This window comes from Dama dama, chromosome 4 (assembly GCF_033118175.1).
Source record: "Dama dama isolate Ldn47 chromosome 4, ASM3311817v1, whole genome shotgun sequence".
NCBI lineage: Eukaryota > Metazoa > Chordata > Mammalia > Artiodactyla > Cervidae > Dama > Dama dama.
In genome coordinates, this window is record NC_083684.1 from 37,956,842 (window position 1) to 37,979,341 (window position 22,500).

The 22,500-nt window shown below is 41.3% G+C and overlaps 1 protein-coding gene across 2 annotated transcripts in view; it reads right to left on the bottom strand.

Annotated features, from left to right (window-relative positions):
- The window catches only part of CDH11 (cadherin 11), a 150,099-nt gene that overhangs the window by 38,387 nt on the left and 89,212 nt on the right, over positions 1 to 22,500 (bottom strand). For both annotated transcript variants that reach the window (XM_061138650.1, XM_061138651.1), the window contains exons 3-6: positions 10,681 to 11,081; positions 6,114 to 6,408; positions 2,978 to 3,097; positions 845 to 1,012 (exon numbers count right to left, since the gene is read on the bottom strand). In XM_061138650.1, the coding sequence (XP_060994633.1) occupies positions 845 to 1,012; positions 2,978 to 3,097; positions 6,114 to 6,408; positions 10,681 to 10,908 (811 nt within the window). In that variant the 5' untranslated portion in view covers positions 10,909 to 11,081. The remainder of the gene's footprint in view (positions 1 to 844; positions 1,013 to 2,977; positions 3,098 to 6,113; positions 6,409 to 10,680; positions 11,082 to 22,500) is intronic.

The following is a 22,500-nucleotide window of genomic DNA, read 5'->3' on the forward strand; positions in this document are numbered from 1 at the left end:
AGACTGTATTTTGCAAAAGTAGTCCAAACAGTATCTCCCAGCCCACATGCTTCTCTTTCAGAGACTTTAACAGTCCTTCCCTTGAAAGGTGGGGTCTATAAGAACTCCACTTAAATTTGGGCAGTCTTATGACTACAGTGGAAATGATGCTATGTGATTTGTGAAGCTTGGTTACAACAGGCTATATGGTTTCTAGTTGGTGTTCTTGGGGCTCTCCTCACTTTCAGAACCCATCCAAGCCACTCCTTGTAGAGGCTGACATGGACGGGAAGCAACAGCTGACATTAACTTGCCAGCCACGTGACTGAACCAGCTTGGAAGTGGATCTTCCAGCCTCAGTCAAACTCTGCCAATGGATGCTGTGAAACAGAAAAAAGCTGCCTCTTTCAGGTTTTGCCCAAATTTCAGACTCATGACAAAAATAAACAATTATTATTGCTTTAAAGCACAAGATTTGAAGTAGTTTGCTAGGTAGCAATAGATAACTGATCCAGCCACTATTACATATTCAGGTTAGAAATGAGAACACTGAAACAGAAAGGTTAATTAATTACTACATCGCATCATGAGTGCCTAGCAAAATGGATTTTTCTCTTCCCAGGGTTGTGAAATATTCTATGTCTCCACTTTCTCCCACTACCTCTCCTCCACTTAAGATTTCTGTTGTCATTACTGTTGTCTTGTGTATGTGTATGTGTGTGTGTGTGTGTGTGTTTCAAGAGTGTTATAAAGAGCCTCCATTACTCTAGATTCCTTCTGGAAAGTTGAGTATAGCAGGGATGGGTCATAGAAGAGAGTTGGCTGTGGCACCATTGGAAAGTGAAAACCAAGCCCACCGACTTACTCTGCGGAAACTTTGGTGGGTTGTCGTTGACATCGGTCAGTGTGATCGTCACTTTGGTTGTCCCTGAGAGTCCACCCATGTGTCCACCCATGTCCTTGGCCTGGATCACCACATGGTACTCCTCCTTGGCTTCCCTATCCATGTTGGGAAGGGCCGTTCTGATGATACCTGGACAGGTGAGCAGGGAACACCACAGATATTCATTAATTACATTGTAACAAAAAAGATCTAGGCACGGGGAAGCAAAGATGAATAAAACAGCACCTGTCTGCACAGAAGAGTCACTCCAACATATTTATCATCAAAAGTAGCCATACTTGGAGCATCATATAGATATATTTTCCAGTAAATTACCATCATTATTAATGTAGCATTAAAATTTTACGTTTTATATGTTGTACTGTAAATACAAGTAATAATCTCATCTGTCTCAGGTGTAACACTTAATTAAAGATGCTAAAGATTGATACATTTGAGGACCAACTACATGAGCATCCATAACATAAACCCATGCTTTTGGACTGTCAGCAGAATCCTCTGACTATCAATGCCTGCATCCAATTCTTAGAAACATTACTCTGGTCTGTTTTAAGTTAAAAGTAGATGGCAATATATTAAAATGTTAATATTAGCTTTTTAAGTGTATAACAAATGGGTTAGAAATATACACAAAGATTATGTCAACTCTAGTTGTTTACTATCACCTATCACTGACAAGGATACATTAATAATTGAATTCTACATGATCTCTGGATATTAATGCATTACTGGTGTGGAAACCATGTTCACTTAAAATCTTTTGGGAATGCATGCAAGCTTTTTTCTGTCTGTAGATTTAGCAACACTTACACTAGAAATCTAAGAGAGTGCCATGGAAGCTTTAAGTCCTTATCCTTTTCTGACCCTGATGTTTGTATGTTTCTCAGCAACATTCTTCAACTTGCTGAGCCTCGTTTTTCTTGTCTGTTAAATAATTTGGTAGGTTCAAATTGCTGCTTCCTAACATGTGTCCCTGAGATAACGAATATTGCAACTAGAGTCCCTCCAGCAATTTTAGTATCTCAAAAACTTACATGCAATTCCACATTTATCCTTGGCAAAATTAATTGGTAAATGCCTTTGATGAAATCATAGCAAGTAGCCCCTTAAATTGTGATCCAAAGAATAGTGTCTACAAATAAATGATCACTTAGGTAAGTGGAAATTATATTCAGTAAGTGGGCAAAATATCTGATTGGCAGGCTATGCAATATAATATTATACACACACACATACACATATACATGTATTTGATAAATTTCAACTGTATTAATATAAGTGCATTTTTTTGTAAATATCTTGCAAACATATGGGGGTATATTGTGGAAAAAAGAAGGGAGTTTGAGATATAATACTGTGGACTGACAGTTTCACAGGATTTTAGTGTTTATTCTAATAAAAGGATCCTAGAATCAAATTTGGGACACATGGAGTGAAACATCTTGGTGTGGGTTTTGACTGGTATATCTGTTCACTCTTTTGGTTTGCTATTTGTTTTCTGTAAGGATTTGCAGAACCTCCTTTTTGGATGTTAATGCCTGTTGGGAACCTAGAAGCTCAGCGGAGGAGATGGGGATGTGCCATCTCCCAGATATACCTGAGCCTCAACAGCTTCCACCCCCACAACCCCCAACCTTGCACAGCGGTCTTCAAGCTTTGAGAGCTGCCAGTCTTTACCAGTCCACGAGTCCTATGGTCTCTTAATTTGGATCCACAGTTGAATTGTATGATAAAACATATTTGAAGATAAGAACTGATATCACGAGGAAAGTTGCAGTCTAGGGTTATATTTATTGCTGTGACATGGTGCAGTACAAAGGAAAGCAGTCACAAGTATAATCCGTTGGGTGCTAACTACAGGCCAGGCAATGTGCAGTATTGTGACATGGTGCAATACAAATATAAGCAGTCATAAGTATAGTTCATTGAATGCTAACTATAGGCCAAGCAATGTGCAGTGTCTACACTGCACAATAGTCTTGTTAGGTGGCCCATTTTGTATTTTAGAAAACTGAGACTCAAAAAGGTTTCAGCCAGCAGACCTGGACTCCTTATTCACAATGTGTCACAAATCACAACGCCATTCCACGGTACCTGTTTGTGCTTCTACTGAAAAGTAGGGTTGTCCTTCCAGGATGCTGTACACTAACTTGGCACTGTTTCCATAGGTGGGGTCATCTGCATCTGAAGCTGTCACCTGGATCACTGACGTTCCTTAAAAGTGAAACATTCATTAGAGACAGTCCCTCCACTTTTCAAATTATATTATACTTTGCAAATTTTGTCTTAAGATTAAAAACTAACAAGAACCCCCAAATTATTAAATATGCTTTGATTTTCCAGGCTGAGATGCAAAAATAATTTCCCTCCCTCCTCCCACCCTTTTTAATCCCCATAGCTTAAAAATGAACTTTCTATATTCATAGTGCATCCTGCTATGCTTAGTAGTTAAAATAATAATGTGAACATTATTGCAAAAACATTCTAAGGCCCATACAACTGCAATGTTCAGTATATCAAATAATTAAATAAAGATCTTCCCAAAGAGTATAATAAAGGATAATTAATGATGAATTGCTTTTCATGAAAGGACAGAGTGCGGTCTTCCATCTGTAGCAGAGCAATAAATATATCATTTTATTGTTGCTTTGCATGTAATAAAATGGCTGCTAATACTACATTTTAATTAATTTATGGCCATAAATATTGTACAGAATGTTGTTCCCTACTGGCATGAAAATTGCATCTTCCCACCTCCAATGGGTCTGGTCGTCACACAACAGAAATCACCAGTAGACATCTGGTGAGATCTAAGGCCAGCAATTGCGAGCCACAGTGAAAGGAAACCAGGGAATTGAAAGAAGAGGGGATTCTGGTTTTTGTAGGAAAAACCTTTGTTCCTTGATGGTTCCCAATGGGGCAGGGGAGATGGTCGAGGGAGAGAGCTGGTAATTACAGAATTCCTCTGTGCCAAGCACTGATTGGGGGGCAAGTTCTAAGCATTCTGCCCCTCTGCTAGGTACTTTTCACGTTAATTGTGCCTATGAGTTACTGAGCATGACAGGCAGGAAGTTCTGCATTCTGTTTTGCAAAGTGGCTCACTGTCAGAGTCAGGATTCTAACCTCTACCCAGCAAACAACCAAGCCAAGGTTCTTTCCGTGACAGTTTCAACAGAGGAGCCAGGTTCTACATGAGAGGCAAGGCAGCCCATTTATACAGCCTCTGTCAGCCCTCTGATCTACAAATTTGCTGGTGATTTTCACACAGCGTAAGAACAAATTTGACTCTTTTTTAAAAAAAAATTCTGTAATTCCTTTTTTCGTACAAACAACATTTGGGGGAGGATTCTTCCCACAAAACTAGGCACTATTCTAAATCATGGAGATCTGTAATGGCATTAATAAGCTTTATTTTCTATTTTCATGGTAGAGCTTGGGAAAGTATTTTTTATGCTTAATTTTCTTCAAGAAATCCACTAAGTTCTTTATAACTCTTTGTATTTCACATCTATGTTTATTTAACCTTCATCAGAGTTTACGTTATCCTCATGGTATAGATGACAAAATGAAAGCTGAGAAAGATGTAAGATGCTTTCTGGGTTGACCTGGCAGCCATGATTCCAATACAGCACTGTCTGGCAGCAGACAACTCTCATAGGCCACGATGCAAAATCTGATATTAATCCTTAAGCACCAAGCTGCCCCAAGACATGGGGTCAATGAAAATTCCCCTGGAGCATCCTTTTTGATGACTGGCCTTTTTCCCCTGGCTCAGCTGCTGACACTGTTGTCCTCTATTTAATGATTTCTTTGATGTCTGCTGTTTCTCATTAAAAGTCCCCAGGTGACTACTGAGAAACTGAAGAATTGGGCAAGGCAAAGAGAAGGCAGAATAGGCCCAGTTGGGTTTTTATAAAGTATGAGAAGGGTTTCACGTTAGTTGGAGGAGAAGAAGAGGGCTATTTTATTTATTTTTTTCCCACCACAAGCTCTATATGCAAAGTGGAAGGAGTAGAGTTTTTTAAATCTTTATTTATTTCGCTGCCCCTGGTCTTAGGTACTTCATGCAGGATCTATCGTTGCAGTGTGCATACTCTCTGGTTGTGGCTCATAGGTTTAGTTGCTCCAAGGCATGTGGGATATGAGTTCCCTGACCAGGGATTAACCCCAAATCCCCTGCATTGAAAGACAGATTCTTAACCACTGGACCACCAGGGAAGTCCCAAGGAGTAGGGTTTTAGAGTCACTTCCGTATCTAACTTTCTTGGGCAAATTGATTCTCAGTCTCTGTGCTTGGTTTTCTCATCTGTAAAATGGGCAGTTTGGCCCTGATGATCCTTAAGCTCATTAGAACTTTAAATCTATGATTTCATAACCATACTTACTCCTTGATCAGAACAGCCCTGGTCACTGTCTGAAAAGCAAACCCTTCTTAATATGAGGCATGCTTCTCAAAAGCAAGCACAACTACCTGCATTCTATAAAGTCAAACAAGAAGTATTGCCAGGAGAATTGTCCACTAACAATGTTAGGTGTCTGTATGCATGATGAAAAACATAGCTGCTTCTGAATTATTCTAACAGATGGTGACATAGTGTCATGGTGAGGTGTATATCCTGGTTCCACTTAATAGCTCAGATGACCTTGAATAAATTATAATTAACTTGTTTCTACCTTTGGTTTCCCATTTGCAAAATATGTCAAATAGGACCTACCTCATTGCAAAAATGAGTCACTGCAAAGATTAAATGCAACAGGGCATGTAAATCATTAATGAGCACTGTGCCTACATGCTACAAACTCTGCTGCTATTACTTATTGAACACCAACATGCACTAGTGACCAGATATATATTATTTATAATCCTACATGACTAGAAACTTTTAGTCCCATTTTACAGAGGAGAAACTCAGGCTAAGAGAACAGATGGAACTGATTCCAAGTCACAAAGTTAACAAGCACCAGGGCCAGGATGGCCTGGGTTTGATTACATTTTTCCTATTCTTCTATGCCTCCTCGTATTTTGTAAGGTTACAGTTTAAAACCTCAGGGCAATTTAAAATATTTGAAACTTCAGCTATATACAAGAAAATTTTTTTTGTTATTTTGCCATAGAAGCTACAGCATAAAACCTACATCTCGGCTTGGGAGAATGGGCACCAGCCCACCCACCTGCAGAGAAACCACGCCTGCAGGTGGAGTAGGTCCGTCCTCCCCCTCCCTTACGTACCCACGTTGGACCTCTCGGGCACGTTGGCATGATAGGTCTCATGTAAGAACTCAGGAGGGTTGTCATTAATGTCCTGGACCTTGACAATGAATTCCGACGGTGGCTCCAGGGGCCGGTTGGTGTCCCTGTCCACCGCCTGAGCCATCAGCGTGTACTGGGCTCTCTCCTCTCGGTCCAATGTCTTGGTGGCGTGAATGTTCCCTGATTTGTCATCAATCACAAAAATGGTTCCGGCTCCTTCACCTGAGAGAATGTATTTAATGTTCCCATCACCAGAGTCAATATCGGAATGAAGCTAGGAAAAGAGAAATGGAGACTTGTAATTCCATGGCAGATGCTCTGGGGAGGTAGAGACACACTCACATGCTGCTTGCTACAATACACTGTTTACACGCAGACATACACACACTGAGAGGGAGACACTCTCACCCCATTTACAAATGAAGAAATGTAATCTTAGAGAAGATAATTGTCTTGGCTAAGGGTACATAGCTGGGGAGCAGTGAGGCCAGAGTCCAAACATATTACATATGCACACATATTACATACTACATGTGCACACATATGAAACATATATAATACACATTAGTAGAGTCATCTTGAAAGAAATATATGCATATTATAGAAAGTAAAAGACACACATTTGAGCAAGAAGTAAATCTTCTAAGTTCTGATTGCCATACCTTCATTTTCCCTGTGCAAAGACAGCTCTTGTTACCAGTGTCTTGTGAGTCCTCTAAGACATATTCTATGCACATGCCAGACTATCTATACAAATACATGTGCTCTGGTTTATTTTTACACAATAAAGTGCACAGCGCACACACCACTCCTCAACTCCGTTTTCCTACCACAGTAAATTCAGACGACCCTTCCAAACCGGTACAAATATATTGATCTCATCCACTGTATAGAGGTTATTATTTCAGTCTTCTTCCAAAGGACACTAAGGTTCCAAAGGACACCAGGCTTTTGTTACCACAAACAACTCACTGATCAGGATTTCTGGATGACCTGCTGAGTGGCACAGCAAGTATGAGGCTCTGGGGATGGACCCTGCCTGGAGGACCCGCCCCCGCTTCTCCTCATAAGCATGGAGTGCGTGGAGAGGGTGGATAGACATGCAGCTTCTTAGACTAAAGAAAGACCATCTCCTTGAGATTTTCCCCTCCTTTGACAAAGCCAGGCAAAATGATGGAACTCGCCTAAATCCACACTTGGCAGGGCCAAGAAATCATCGAGGTCACCTGACTACCCACTTGTGCCGTCTGCCTTCCTCTTTGTAACATGGAACTCCCCTAAAGACCACATCCAATTTTCCCATAGCAATAAAGTCGTTATTGTACTTTGTTGTCCAACCTAAATTTCTGCCGCTATCATCTTAATCTGAGTTCCTTTGCCCTCATTTTACCCTTTATGGGAAAAGGTAAGCATTACTTTCACTGTTCTCAGGGGCTTCAAGAATAGGCAGGTGGATAAAAAGCCCTTGGTTCTACCTACTACCTAAGAAAACCTAGTGTAAACTACACAGCTTTATTCTCAGGGAAGTAATAATGATAATAATACATATTACTTAAAATTATTATCTTAATGTTTATTATAGTGCCATTTTAATATTATTATTAATGTGATTTTAATTATTATTATTATTATCATGAAACCAAGACTTAGAAAGCTTGCCCAGAATCACAAAGCACGATAGAATATATTGCTTTTTAAAATTTTTTGTATTGTTTCAATTTTCCCCAAAATATCTAATGGGTTTGCATTGCCTCAGTGAAACACCAATTATTTCAGCTCAGAGGGATACCTGTAGGTACAAATTACATTTTTAGTCTATAGTGCTTCTTAGGGGGAAAAAAGCATACTTTCCTTCAGAACTTGTTATTCATAACAAGCTATGTGTTGTCATGAAATTATGGCTACACATTTCTTATGAATAACACAGTTTGTAATATACAAAGCTATCTGAATATATGGAAGCTCCAAAGGATGACTCAAATTGCCCCATTCTTCATACACGTTTCCACAGTGGGGGCAGACATTCCTCTGGCTGTCCTTCTAACCCCCAATAATTGTTTATATTTGTTTGTTTTCTCTGCCTCAGACTTGTCAAAAGTCAGGGGCTCAGCCATGACTGCGGAATGTGGAACAACAAAGTCAATGCAACACTTCCTTTAATGGGAGTCTAGACAAGGAATGTTTCTAGGAACCTTTATATATTACATGCGAATTTGGCAAGACTTGGGAATTAAATTTCATGATCAACCAAGTAACTGAAAAAATTTAAATATAGTGCTCATTATTTTTTATCTTGCTTTCAGAGTTCAAAGTTGGATATAAATTCCCTTTTGCCCCCTCTCCAACAACAATGAACCACACAACTAACAATGACATTTATTAGCTCCGACACAAAAAGCAGTTTGGAAATCCATTCAATCCTATCAAGGGATCAATTGCTGAGGCAGACACGGCCAATTCCTAACTCCCAAGACTGAGGCTATCCCCTAGGCAGAGCACAGCATGATGCAGACTCTGCTCCCTGCAGGTCTAAAAGTCCAAGGCTTGCCAAATTCCACATTTTCAGAACATCCTAAATCACTCAATCTCGAACGACACCAAATCAAGGTTTTTAGGGAACAAGTCGTCTCGTCTAATCCTCCTATTCATGGAGAACTAGAGATCAGCATTATCTCAAAAGGAAGTTCCATAGGATCTAACCACTTTCTTTTTCTTTCTCTCCCCATCCAATCTGACATCTGGCTCGTTCTCACATGCCTAGATTTTTCCCTCCTCTTGTGTCTGCTGCTGCGTTTTAGTAGACACAACAGCTGCTTGCTCCACAGAGATGCCTTCTAGGGCCTGTGTCTTTTGCCCTCCCCACCCTAACACACCCTGCTCCCCATGGAGAAAGTCCCTGTGGCACAAGTTCTATTTTCTCAGAACAATTCACACACACTCTCCACGTTGTTCAAGCCACACAGCTCCTGCCGTGGCTCAAGTCTCTTCTTCCTCTCTGTGCACAGAGCCTGTCTCGTTGATGGAAGGAATTCTATGTGCCGATTATTTCCCTGTGCTCCATTTCTCAAGGATACTTCTACTTTGGGTGTGATCTTTCCATTTTGGGTATAAATGATGAAACTGCTCTGGTACATCTCTTCAGAAAGACCCTTTTCCAACCCTGAACAATATTATCAGGACACTAATATGAACCTCCTCCAAAGATGTCAATTTCATAAGTATGGAATGGTAGTCTCATGTTAAGCAGCAACTAAGATAACTTCGTTGGAATCTAAGAGGCTCAGAAACGAGAACCCCACAGATCTGCTCTTGTCCCTCTCCCGCTTCAGTAGATAACTCCTGCTGATCTTTCAGGTCACAAGTTATTACCATCGTCTCCATGAAGCTTCCCTTCATGCCTCCTAAATTTTGCCACGTAAATTCATCATCACTTCTAGTGAATTTCTTTATTATCCTATTCCTTTAGTTTTTTTTTTTTTTTAATTGCTTAGGTAAGTGTCTCTTTTTCCACTAGTCCCTGAACTCTTTGAGGCTGGGGACTATTCTACTGCAGTTTACCATTTGCCTCCCTCTGGACCGTCACATAGCAAGCTTTCTGCTCTTATGTGTATGAACATCTATCTCCTTGCCATTAATGTCACTTGCATCTGAAAGATGGCTGTATGTTTTACCACAAGTGATAGGTGGCAGTCAGTTTTTCAAACATATTTTGTTTGTTTTTATTTTGGGGTTTGAAATTTGGCTGCATGGCTTGCAGGATCTCAGGTGGGGATTGAGCTAAATCCCCCATCAGGGGCTCCTCAGTGAAGGTGCCAAATCCTGACCACTAGATCACCAGGGAACATGCCCTCAAACATATTTTGGACTCTTTCTACTCTTGCACTTTTGGAGGGGGTACTCAGAGAATGCAGGATTTCTCAGTAGTACTAGGACTCTCAAGTCTTCTGAAATGGGTTTTGCCATCCCTGAGCCAAACTGGATAGAATCCCACCCATTCCCATGATGCATCCATTCATCTTGTCAAATATGCACAGAGGTGTCCCCAAAACTGGGCTTTGGTGTCAGAACCTGGGGATACAAAACTGAATCTGTTTCTCATGAAAGTAGCTCAGGGTCCAGTGAAGGAGACAGAGGGATACACAGACATGTGTACTACAGGAAAAAAGCTATGATGAAACTAGTACAGAGCATTGTAAGAACACAAAGGAAGGCATCCTAGCTGGGGTTTGGACGTGGTGGGGGAAATGCCCCCAATTGGAGAATGGTTAAATACATAATCATCATTTCTATTCAAAAGACTACTGGGCAGCCATTAAAAACAGAGTTTTTAGAGTATAATGTCAAGTGCAAACAGAAGTGTTCTTAACATGGATGTCTAGGAATTAGAAAAAATAAAATAAAGCTGGAAGGATGAATGAATAGGATTTGGCAGATTTTAGTGATGATCAGACCACTGCTACCTTCCCTCCTAGATTTTCGTTTGCCAGGACCCCAGTCCAGGGAGGGTGGGGAGTGAGAAGTGAGCATGCAGTTAGAGCAGCCTTACCCTGCCCACGAGCACGGGGTCGGGCCCCGTGTACTCCTCGATCACGAAGAACTGGTTCCAGACCCAGCCCCTCTTGGAGCGCTGCAACACCTGGCCCTCCTTGCCCTTCTCGTGGTGCCCGTGGAACGAGGGTCGCAGGTGGCTCCTCCGGTCCGTGGCGAAGGCCTGGCTGTGGCACAGCATGCCCAGGCACACCAGGGCGGCTTGTAAACAGTAGTTCTCCTTCATTTTTGGTTACGTGGTAGGCACAGGAGAATGTGGCTGTCACCCCGTCCGCCGACCGTGCGGCTGCCTGGCGGATGGCGGCCTCCCCAGACGCGTCACGCAGACCCCGCTCCGGCTGGAAGGTCTCTCCCCGCCGAGCACATCACGTCAGGGCTGCCCACGTCCCCGGTCGGCCTCTGCAGGGAGCAGGAAAGGGCAGATTAGTCACAGGTTCCATCCCCACTTCCATTCTATTCTGTACACTGACCCACGCTGGACCCCTGAGGGCTTTGCTCTGGTACTGAGGAGGCAGATGCCAGTGAGAAATAGTCTCCACGGTCCGGCCAGTTCGCCTCGCCGGATAAGATAAACATACGGGAAGAAACCCCTCAAAGTCTGTATGAGGATAAAACGTGTGTGCTGTGGAGTCCAGCTGCCCAAGTCTGAGAATCAGTTTTACCATTTACTTAGCTCTGAGTTTACATAGCTGAGGGGGATTGAGGATGAAGACGGCAGAGAGTGGGGACTGTTAAGGAAGACGTCCAGAAGGGTGGGATGGCAGGGCTCGACTGTCAGATGAGTTACTGTGATAAGAGTGGTATGGATAGGATGTCCAGGTAGAAGGAACACCATGCCCCAAAGCCCAGAGCTGTTCGCAAGCACAGTACTTCCCAAGACTGTTCAGCTTACTGGACGGCATTATGGAAAGAGGAAGCCAGCAATGACTCTTAAGATATGTGAGGTCAGGGCAGACCCTGAGATGGTCAGTGATGGCCACTAAAACATTTGTCATTGAAATAATGGGTCAAATTTGCATTGTTGGGTCAATATAGTGTCAATTCAATAAGCACGATTTACTTTTGTCCGGTCAAATGTCCAGCCAAGCAGATGAAAATCCTACCTTAACCTGACAGTTTTTCTAAGCACACTCTATAGGCTCCCTTCAACAAGGAAAAATAAAGTAAAACAGCATTCCCCACCAACTGGTCCAAAGGTCATGTTCCTGGCACTCAGCCATGACTCCGCTACTCATCAACAGTAAGGGTGAGCCACTAACACATTTCCAAGCCTCTGTGGTTTCTCCCCTACAGTCACTCTAGTCTTCTCTCCAGCACTCTGGTTCTTCTCTCTGATCTTTAACTCCTGCCTCAGGTTTCTCGGCTTCTTTATGGGGATGTCTTTCTGGTGCCGGAAACTTATTCTTTCCCAAGGAACTTCCAGTGCTCATTCTCCTGTCTTCGGATCCCACACTTTCTTCTGAACAATCATCATCTCCTCTTGGAACACCTCTCTGACACAAGTTGGAGCCCGAGTTCCCAGAACCAGATGGTCCTCACTACCACCCTTACTTGTAACATTAGGAGCTCTCAGAAAGTTGCTGGGCAGGGAGGCTGAAACTACATTTCAACACCTGTGGGTCTAAATGAAATTGGTGAGCTGCTGCTTCTTTTTTTTTTTTTTTTTTTAATTGAGAGGTATAGTTGATTTACAATTGTGTCAGTTTCAGGTGCATAGCAAAGCAATTCAGTTATATGTACCTGTGTGTGTATACATATTAATGTTCTTTTTCATATTATTTTCCCTCATAAGCTATTAAAAAAACACTGAATATAGTCCCCTGTGCTATACAGTAGGCCCTTGTTAGCTATCTGTTTTACATATAGTAGTGTGCATATGTTAATCCCAAACTCCTGATTTATCTCCCTCACTCCATTCCTTTTTAAGGGAACTCCATTTCCCCTAAAAGGGGAAGAAACGATAAATTTGTTTTCTGTGTCTGTGGTTGTATTTCTGTTTGGTAAATAAGTTCATTTGTATCATTTATTTTAGATTCCACATATAAGCAGTATCATGATATTTGTCTTTCTCTGTCTGGTTTATTTCACTTTGTATGAAAATCTCTAGGCCCAACCATGTTGCGGCAGAGGGTTTTATTTTATTCTTTTTAATGACCAAGTAGTATTCCATTTATACGCCACATCTTCTTTATTTCTCTGTCTCTGGATGTTTATTTAGGTTGCTTTCATGTCTTGGGTATTGTAAATAGTGCTACAATGAACATTGGGGTTCAGGTATCTTTTCGATGGTAGTTTTCTCCAGATATATGCCCAGGAATAGGATTGCAGGTAGTCTTATTTTTTGTTTTTTAAGGAACTTCCATACTCTTCTCCATAGTAGCTGTACCAGTGAAATTGGTAAGATTCTTGAACATTGTACAAATAAAAACCATCACCTAATTCTTTCCTATCTGATTTGGGTTGGATGGGGAGAGAGGTGAACAGAAAGGAGATAGTATGCATCTTGGCAGAATGGAGTATATCTAGATTTGGAGGTTGGGTTGACCTGAACTGAAATATCATTGTATATTTCAATCTGGGTGGCCTTGGGCACATCGGCCAGGCACTCTGAGGCTCCAAGGTCTAATCTGAACAATGGGGATGAAAAGAACTGGTGTACACATGCGGGGCTCAAGACAGCACTCACTCAGCAGAAGGAAGTGCTCTGATCTGCAGGTGGAGATGCCCTGAAGACAGGGGTGAAGTGCTTTCTCTAAGAGAGGAATTGAGGAATAAGAGTTACATGGAGATACCAGAGCCATCTGTCCTTAGAAGTCTCAGAAATAAGGGAACTGGTGGAATTCTACTTTGCTGGTGAACAACCCCTTTTCTTCTGAGGCTCTTTGATTTCACCAACCCAAGCTGTTCTGAGGCTTTGTAATATGGCAAAATGGTATCTGGGGAGGTCACACAAGTACAGTCACTCCAAGTATCCATCACTGCCCTCAATACTATTTTGTGATGTATTATGTAAGTCCCTTTTCAAGGAATAAGGACTTCAGTATTTGTTGTAGACAGACTCCAGGATATGTTAAAGGCTGTGTAGAAAAGAGAGAAAGATTCAGGAAGCAGTGTGGTCACTTAACGTCTTCACCCGAGACTTGGGCATATCAATACTACATCAAATGCTGCTTCTTGTAAGGCAAACCGACTGCATGGAAGGGACCAGGAGGAATTAAATCCTACAGTGAGGTAATGCGAAGTCATAGGAAGATGCCTGCATTTAAGTTAGAAAGCCAAAGTTACGGTTAAGAATCCGCCACTGAGCTTGTGGTGGGGCATGCCTCAGCTCCGAGAGTGGTAGCTGTGCCTCATTCTCTGTAAAGAGAAGCCAATGGGTGACGTTTTCTGCAGGTGGTTTCCAGGTTCACATTCTCGTTTGGATGAAAGAGTTTGGAGGTATTTCTGATTCATAACACCATCTCCTTACTAGACTGGTTGCTTCTTAATGGTTGGGATGATATCTTACTCACAACTGGGTGGCCAGTGCCTGAGCAGGACACCAGTAAAAGCTAAATATATGATTTGAACCCCATACTGCAAGTGCAAACTTGATAATGCCTCCATAGACTCTCGAGAGGAAGAAATAGAAAAGTAAAAGCATATGGTGCAGCAAGATCTCTGCCCATTTCACACCACACCAAGTATTAAGTGTTCATTCACACAGTGATAAATTATTCTTGCATATACTGTGAAGAGTATTTAAAAGAAAGGGTTTAATTAAAGTTGATATTTCTGCACCTCTTTCTTCTGGCTGCCATTTTGCTGTAAAGTGCAATTATTTCTGACACTAAATGTGTTGAAACTAGATGACAACTTTTTTTTTCTTTATAAAAAATTTTTAGATTGATACTAACGAATTTAAGTTTCCACATGACCAATAAACAATAAATTTTGCCCTTTGTTAAAAAGGTGATACATTTCACCCTTTGTTAAAAAGGTGAAATTATCTATTTTCTTCTGTTGGAAAGAATAACAAAATCAACTTGCTTTTAAAAGTAGTTCCTTGAAACCATTATTTATAAGTGCTTATATGACTGTGTGTATTATATAAACTTATTTTAATGATAAATCTCAGGTATGTTAAGATGAATTTTTAAGACATTGTTTTTTAATTCAATTTTGGAATGAAAATATACTGAGCAAAATCTCTTTCTAGCCATTGCTCTAAAATCTTTATAAATAGTAACTCATCTATTAATTTCTATAACAAACTTATGAATGGGAACTGTGAATATTCTTATTTTAAAGGATAGAAACTGAGATCTGGATAGATTAAGCAATTTATGCAAAGTTATGCTTCTGATAAATCACAGCACTGAGTCTGAGCCCATGACAGTTGGCTCTGGAGTCTGTCTTTAACCAGTGAGCAACACCAGCTGTCACTACTTGTTGGCTTCTGGGGTTCATAAGGGAATGGTATGGACACTGTGATAGAAATAGTAACCTAGATGCAGTGAACCAATAGGAGAACTAGGCTTATGCTCATAATATGATTATGATGAAAATGGTAATAACAGTTAACATTTGCCCAGGCTTATTGTTTGCCTGGGCTTCCCTGGTGGCACAGATGGTAAAGAATCTGCCTGCAAGGCAGGAGACCTGGATTCGATCCCTGGGTTGGGAAGATCCCCTGGAGAAGGGAATGGCAACCCACTCCAGTATTCCTGCCTGGAGAATCCCATGGACACAGGAGCTTGGAGGGCTACAGTCCATGGGGTCACAAAGAGTTGGCCATGACTGAGTGACTAACACTTTCACCTCTTTCATTGTTTGGCTATCATTCTTCCAAGTGCTTTCAATGAGTTGAGTCATAAATTTTCATAATAACTCTACACTGCAGTATTATTGTAATCCCCATTTTACAGATAGGTAGTCTGAGGCATACCAACGTGAAGTAAGTTGCTCATAGTTACAGAGACAGCAAGTGGAGGAGCTGAGATATGAATACTGGATAGTTAGTTCCAAGACCTGCATTGTTATCCCCCACAATGCACGTGATATTGCCTCTCTTAAGAGAAGACAGGAGGCCACATATGGATACATATTATAAAGACAACAGTCTCATGATGAAAATAATTTAAGTTTTGGTGGTAGGGGGTAATATGGTAACTAAAATGTTAAAACCAAACCAGAAAGAGGAAGATAAAACATTTTATAGCAGTGATCAAAGTGAAGATGAATAGGAGGTAATTATATCTGTTATCTGATTCTGTGTAGCAGTATATACCAATATAACCAGGTTATATAAACAGTTGGTCAGTTGACAGTTATAACCAGTTAACCAGTATACAGGTTATAACAAGTCCTTGAATAGTATAACCAGATTCTTGGACAGCACCAGTACCCAAAAGTAAACCTTTGACTTCTTAAACACAGTTTCAGAATTTTCCAATGTATAAGTTAAAAAGATCTGTTCAGAAAGATTATTATTAATATTATTTAGAAATGCTTCTAAAATCTAGAGATCTGGTTGATATATGCAGTGGTACAGAGTTTGCAGGATTCATGCATGAAAACAGGAGACTGCCCTCCTAAAAAGACCTTGACATTGGCAACAACTAGGGAAATATATCAATGTTCTAATTGGTTTTAATAAAGACCCACCCCCCCCTCCCGCCCCAAGGCAGTTCTTGAACAGTCCTTCCATTAAAGCACTTTCTAGAAGTATGCCAGAAATGTCTAAGCATTGAGGTTCTACGAAAACATATAGGAGGACTTTATGATGGAAGCATATTGCTTGGAAGGAAAAATAAATGTTGTTGAAAGTCACAGAAGTAATAACACGACAGGAAAATGAATTTGCAAAACCACCAGCTCTAAGTGGAAGGCTCGCCCCTCTATCTTGAGAGCAGATAGCCCATCACGAGCTACCGCGCCTTGAGCATAAGACTCTCTTGCTGTGCTCGCTTTTGTCTCCGTAAAAGAAAATGACATAGACGGGTGTTTAAGTATATTTGGACTCCTGCTGGAAATTGTTATCGGGTAGAGAAAGAAAGACAAAAGCGCTTAGCACAAAGCAAGCGGCTTTGGTTTTTTAGCGTTCTCCTCCCCCACAGAGCTGGAAGGATCAGACAGGCTGACCTGTTCTTTTCATTTCCAGGGAGTTAATTTACAGTTAAAGGCAGGTTATCACTACATTAAGAATATTACTGAGCCCACTAGAGCTCAAAACCTTATTCTGCAAGTGCTCTGTCCTCCTGTCAGGAGCTCAGAGGCTCTGGTCCCCACTGCAACAAACACAGCTTTGTAACCAATCGGATTCCATTATGCAAATTAATTCAAGCATATTTTATTCCCAGTTCAGATCTCATCAGTCAGCACTGAGCTGGTCTCTACTTTCAAATCAAATCACAGGAATTATGCCTTGTCTGTAGAAATCACAGAGAATGGGGACAGGAAGTAGTACAGGAACTATTGAATCACATTTCTTCCCCCATTTCTACACTTGGAGCAAAGCATAAGCTTGTAGTAGTAATCACTTCTGCTCAGGTGCAAAATACACAGCAGAGATGCAAAACAGGCATTGTGTATGTTACTCGACTCCCCAATACCAAATTCAAATGTTAAAGTAGGAAGCAAACGGGGCCCCTTATCAATGACCATGAAGGTCTATAAGGGCAAGTGGAATGTTTAAAACTGCTCCAATGTAAATGTTCTTTGCTTCTAGAGATAGAGAACCACAGGAGTGTCAGCTTTGAAAGTGAAAAGATCACTCCCTGCCTGGTGTTGGGAAGGCCTGGGTCCAAATCGCTCATCACTTGTGGACAATATAAAATTAGATAATGAGAGCTAGAATTATCCTTGATGAGGTACTGGATTTGTCTGTACTGCTGGGCAGTATACTCAGGGCTTGGTATACAGCATTTAATTGTATTTCCACTACAACTATATGTAAATATCACCCATGATATTATCTAAAAGGAAACCAAGGCTCTGGGCAATTAAGTAAATTACTCAAGGGTACACCCTGAAACACTGGCAAGGCTGCACTTCAAATTCAAATTTATATGACTGCAAAACCCATGCTTTGGTTTTACCTGGCTCCCAAACACTAAGATATTCAACACGTGGAGGGGCAGGATCCATCTCCAAGGATGGTCTAAACTCCATATAGTATTTGACATTGAAAAGAATTTTTGTTAGAGGTGAATTTCATTTATTTTAAGCATGTACAATCAGCTTTTATATTCTTAGGCCACAGAGTATCACAGAAATCCAGCTTAAGTCCCCAGACCTCAAACACACAGAATCACTTGCTGATTATTTATTTATCTTTTCAAGTAATTAAATCATCTTCAAATGATAGGATGACTAAACGCAATGTGTGCTGTGAAGAACTTATTATTTTTGCTCTACTCAATCCTTAAGATAGTCTTTTTCTCACTGTAATATTTTTAAATGTTAATCATTAAGATGAATGAAATACATCAACCCATACAGGAAATAACATTGTCACCAGTGTCATCTTGGGCTATGAATAAACACCCCATATGAATGTGTGGAAAGAGAGAGATCTTATTTTCCATTTTTCTTTTGCATGAGTGAAAGTAACCAGAGGGAAGATCGGGGCAAAAGTGGTAATGATAAACAGATGCTCAACATAATGTAATGTCATTGGTGGTATCAAAGGCCTATGTGTAAATCCCTCTTTGTCTCAGAGCTCTGAAAATCTATAAAGTTTTCTTTATTTGCTGGTTCCTTCATTCAGCAGTAACTTTTCTCAGCATCACACCTGAGTTGGTCTCTGGAGAAACATAGCGGCAATGCGTCTCTGATCTGTAGACTCAAATGATGGTGAGACAGTTGTCTGAGCAGATAGATGATGGTATGACATGATCCGTGCAGACAGGACTGGGTACCAGAACACAGAGGCATCAGTGGCCACATCTCTGCAGATGAATCTGTAACATATCCCTCCTGCCTTTTGGAACTTGCCTACTCCAGCCTCTTCCAAGTGTTAATAAATACATATATTAACAATCTCCCACATCTGGAACTTTCCCTCTCACCCTGAGCCACAGCTGATTGAACCACACGTAGTCCAGTGACACAACCAGACCATAAACCAACCACAGATTGTTTCAAACTGTGTAACCTGGTCAAAATGATAATCTGGGTGAGTTAGATTCACTGGGATACTTGAATGAAAGGAAACAGAACCATCTGCCAGTTAGTAAGGGAGCTGAAATCCCATGGACAGAGGAGCCTGGCGGGCTACAGTCCATGGGGTCGCAAAGAGTCAGACACGACTTAGTGTCTAAACAACGAAGGGAGCTGAAACAGAAAGGTCATGAGGCATATAAGGGATAGAATAGCAACAAAGTGACATCTGATGGCCAATGTTTTGGTAAAATCAAGGTAAGAACAAGGTATGAAAAACCAAACAGAAACAAGCATGGCCTCTATCCTTCAGCCATGTAAATGGCAGAATGCATGGACCTTCCTGGTCTCTGGTCAGGAGATTGATGGAGCCCGAGCTGTCAGAGGTACGCAGGATAAAGAGTCTGAGAAATGGCATTTCTGACAAAATGGTTGACAGCATGGGCTCAGGAGTCTGATGGGTTAGAGGATTACAGCTCAAGAGTGTCTGCTCACTGGGTGTGTGACTCAGCCTCTGTGAGTCTCCACGCTGCCTTACTGAAAATGGGAAAAACACGAGGACAGTTCTTAACGGGGGAGATCTAAAATGAAATGAGATGGTTCACAGAGAGAGTTCCTTGTAGTGCTTGACACTGGCTGGCACACAGAAAGCAATAAATAGGATAAGTTAGGAGTTTTGTCCCTTGAACGAGAATACATAAATATGTACTGTAAGCCCCGGATGCATGAATGTGACACGTAATATACATACCATACATGCCATACATGCCATAAGGTGCAAGCCTTACAAAGGGCTCCAGGAGGCTGTCCATAAAAGGATGTAAACACAATGATACAATAGGATTGCTGAGTACACTGATGCTACTATATGAGTCCAGGGAGACTCCTGGAGTCATTGCAATAGTCCAGGTGAGAGGAAATATGGTTCTGAACTAGAAAATAAGGCTCATGTGGAGGCAAAGCGGACTTTCTAGAAACCATGCAGGTGTGAAGGGCTCTGGGACCTGGACAGGTTGAGGATTAAGGATGAGATTTTAGTCTGAGCAGAGAGAGAAACAGCGGTGCTGTTTCTGGCCTCAACAGAAGAGACTGGTTTGGGGATAAAGAGCATGAGTTTGGTTTTAAACATATTAAGCTTGTAAAGCCAGTGGATTGATGCTCAAGTGGCGAGCTCAGTCTAAGTTCGGTTTCCAAGTTCTTCTAAAAGTAGGTACTGTCAATGTCAGCATTTCTGTTTCAAGTTTGGACACCTTGTTGCCTTAATCAATCCTAGAATCTCAGAACTGGGGAAAACCCTAGGTAGACTTTCCACTATTAGTCCTTATTCCACAGACAAATGGGAAAACTGAGATACAGAAATGAGAAGTAACTTGCAAAATAGGAGCCAACATGAACAAAACCTAAAAGCCCTCATTGTACAGAGGGAAAATACAGGGGGAGGAACAAGTATGAACAGTGAAAGGAAATTTTTATAGCATCTACCGTGCCCTTTCCTCACAAAACCCAGCTTAAAAGCAGCCCTCCTTTTCAAAAGATTTCTATGGAAACAGCCAGTCCAGGTTCCATAAGGGAACAGACAGTCAGAAATGAGGACCTGGGAGCTCTTTAAAGATGATCAGTGGAGAACTGGAAGAGGAAAAACAATCTACATATTCTCACTAGACTGTGACATCCTGCAGAGAACCACTGTCCACAAAGTCTGTTTCTTAAAGCACAAACAATAAGAGGAGGAATTATCCCAAGGTGGCCTTAATAACTGACAGGGGCCTGATGTGGTTTTTCTGAAATAATTACTAAGGCGAGGAGAGAGAGTGCCTCCAATCAGCACCTCCAAGAGCCTTTATAATTCTGAGAAGGCCAGCCTGTGACCCCAATCCACCTCGGTCCGTGTGCATCCGTCCAGCTTAATCAGCCACCAAACCAGAGTGAGGAAAGCACAGACTCAAGCTGCTTCCAATTATCAGAGGCATGATTTTTTTTTTTTTTTAAATCCCAGTGTGGGTGGGCTGTTCTGGAGGTCTCTTTCCAATAGACCTCCTCAAACTATGCTATCATGCTAAGAGTAGACTAAACTCTGCATGTTTTTAAATGGATTTTTTTAAATATCTTTACACACCTCATGGAGAATCCCCCTCCTTGTTCTCAGAAAGCAGACACCAACAATAGCCTCATAATGATCCCATTGTGGTTTCAACTAATCCAATCTCTGAAGCCCACTTCTTTCTTTTCAAGTGCATTAATGTCATTTATCAAAAGGAAGGGGATTTTTTTGAAAAAAAGTTAAGCATGAAAGAAAAGTAATGGGATACAGCAAACTAGTCAAGTGCCTTGTATAGATGTGCACGGAGCATTTTCTGAAGCATATACCCAACACTCAGACAGGCAGGACTTTCAAAGGCAAGTGTCTTTTGTGGGTCTCAGATAATGTGGTTCACTTAATTAGATTTTCTATAATCCCAGGTTAATCCTATTGTGAATTACAGACGTGAGTTCACTTGCCTGGCAGAAACATCTACTGCTACAAATGCATTTCTGGAAAAAATATATACCTTACTTACAAGTCATTACCAGAGTGATTTTTGCAGAGACCTACTTCATTTTCTCCCTCCACCAGGTAGAAGAAACCCTTTCCCATTCCTTTGGATCACAATGTCCTTTAAAGCAATTTAATTATTTATTCCTTTTTCCTTAGGATTAAGTTCCCTAAGAGTTGGGAACACAGCAGTTAACTTCTCATTGAATACCTTGCCCCTGACTACAGTAATGTATATGCTGACATGAGGGCCCAGGAATCCTTCTGTCCCTCATGGAACTTAAAATTTAGACTAGTGTCTCTATATCTTGACTGTATATTAGAATTAACCAAGAATGGGGAAGAAGTGAAAGTGAAAGTCACTCAGTCATGTCCGACTCTTTGTGACCCCATGGACTATAGTCCATGGAATCCTCCAGGCCAGAATACTGGAGTGGGTAGCCTTTCCCTTCTCCAGGGGATCTTCCCAACCCAGGGATTGAACCCAGGTCTCCTGAATTGCAGGTGGATTTGTTACCATCTGAGCCACCAGGGAAGCTTGGGACGGGGGAGGGGGATGTCTTAAAAATCCCATTGCCAAGGCCTTACTCTAAACCAATTAAAAGCAAAGAAACTGGCAATCAATATTTTTTGAAGTTCCCTGGGTGGTTCCAGTGTACATTCAAGATAAGAACCACTGATCAAGAGTTACACTATCTAATATGGTAGCAGTCTAGACACATATAGCTTTTTAAATTTAAATTCATGTAAATTAAGTGAAGGGCTTCCCCAGGGGCTCAACAGCGAAGAATCTGCCTGCAATGCAGGACTCCTAGGAGACACAGGCTCCATCCCTGGGTCAGGAAGATCCCCTGGAGGAGGGCATGCAACCCACTCCAGTATTCTCACCTGGAGAATCTCTTGGACAGAGGAATCTGGTGGGCTATAGTCCATGGGGTCACAAAGCCGTGACTGAAGTGTCTTAGCACACAAATTATATAAACATTAAAATTTACTTCCTCCATGCCCTAGTCCCATTTCAAGTGTTCAATGGTGATTTCAGTCATCCAAAAAAAAAAAAAAAGTTCTGTTATTCATCAGTGTTGGTCTTGGGCACTAAAACATCCTCATCTGAAGCAGAAATGTCTATTCCCTGAATGAAGG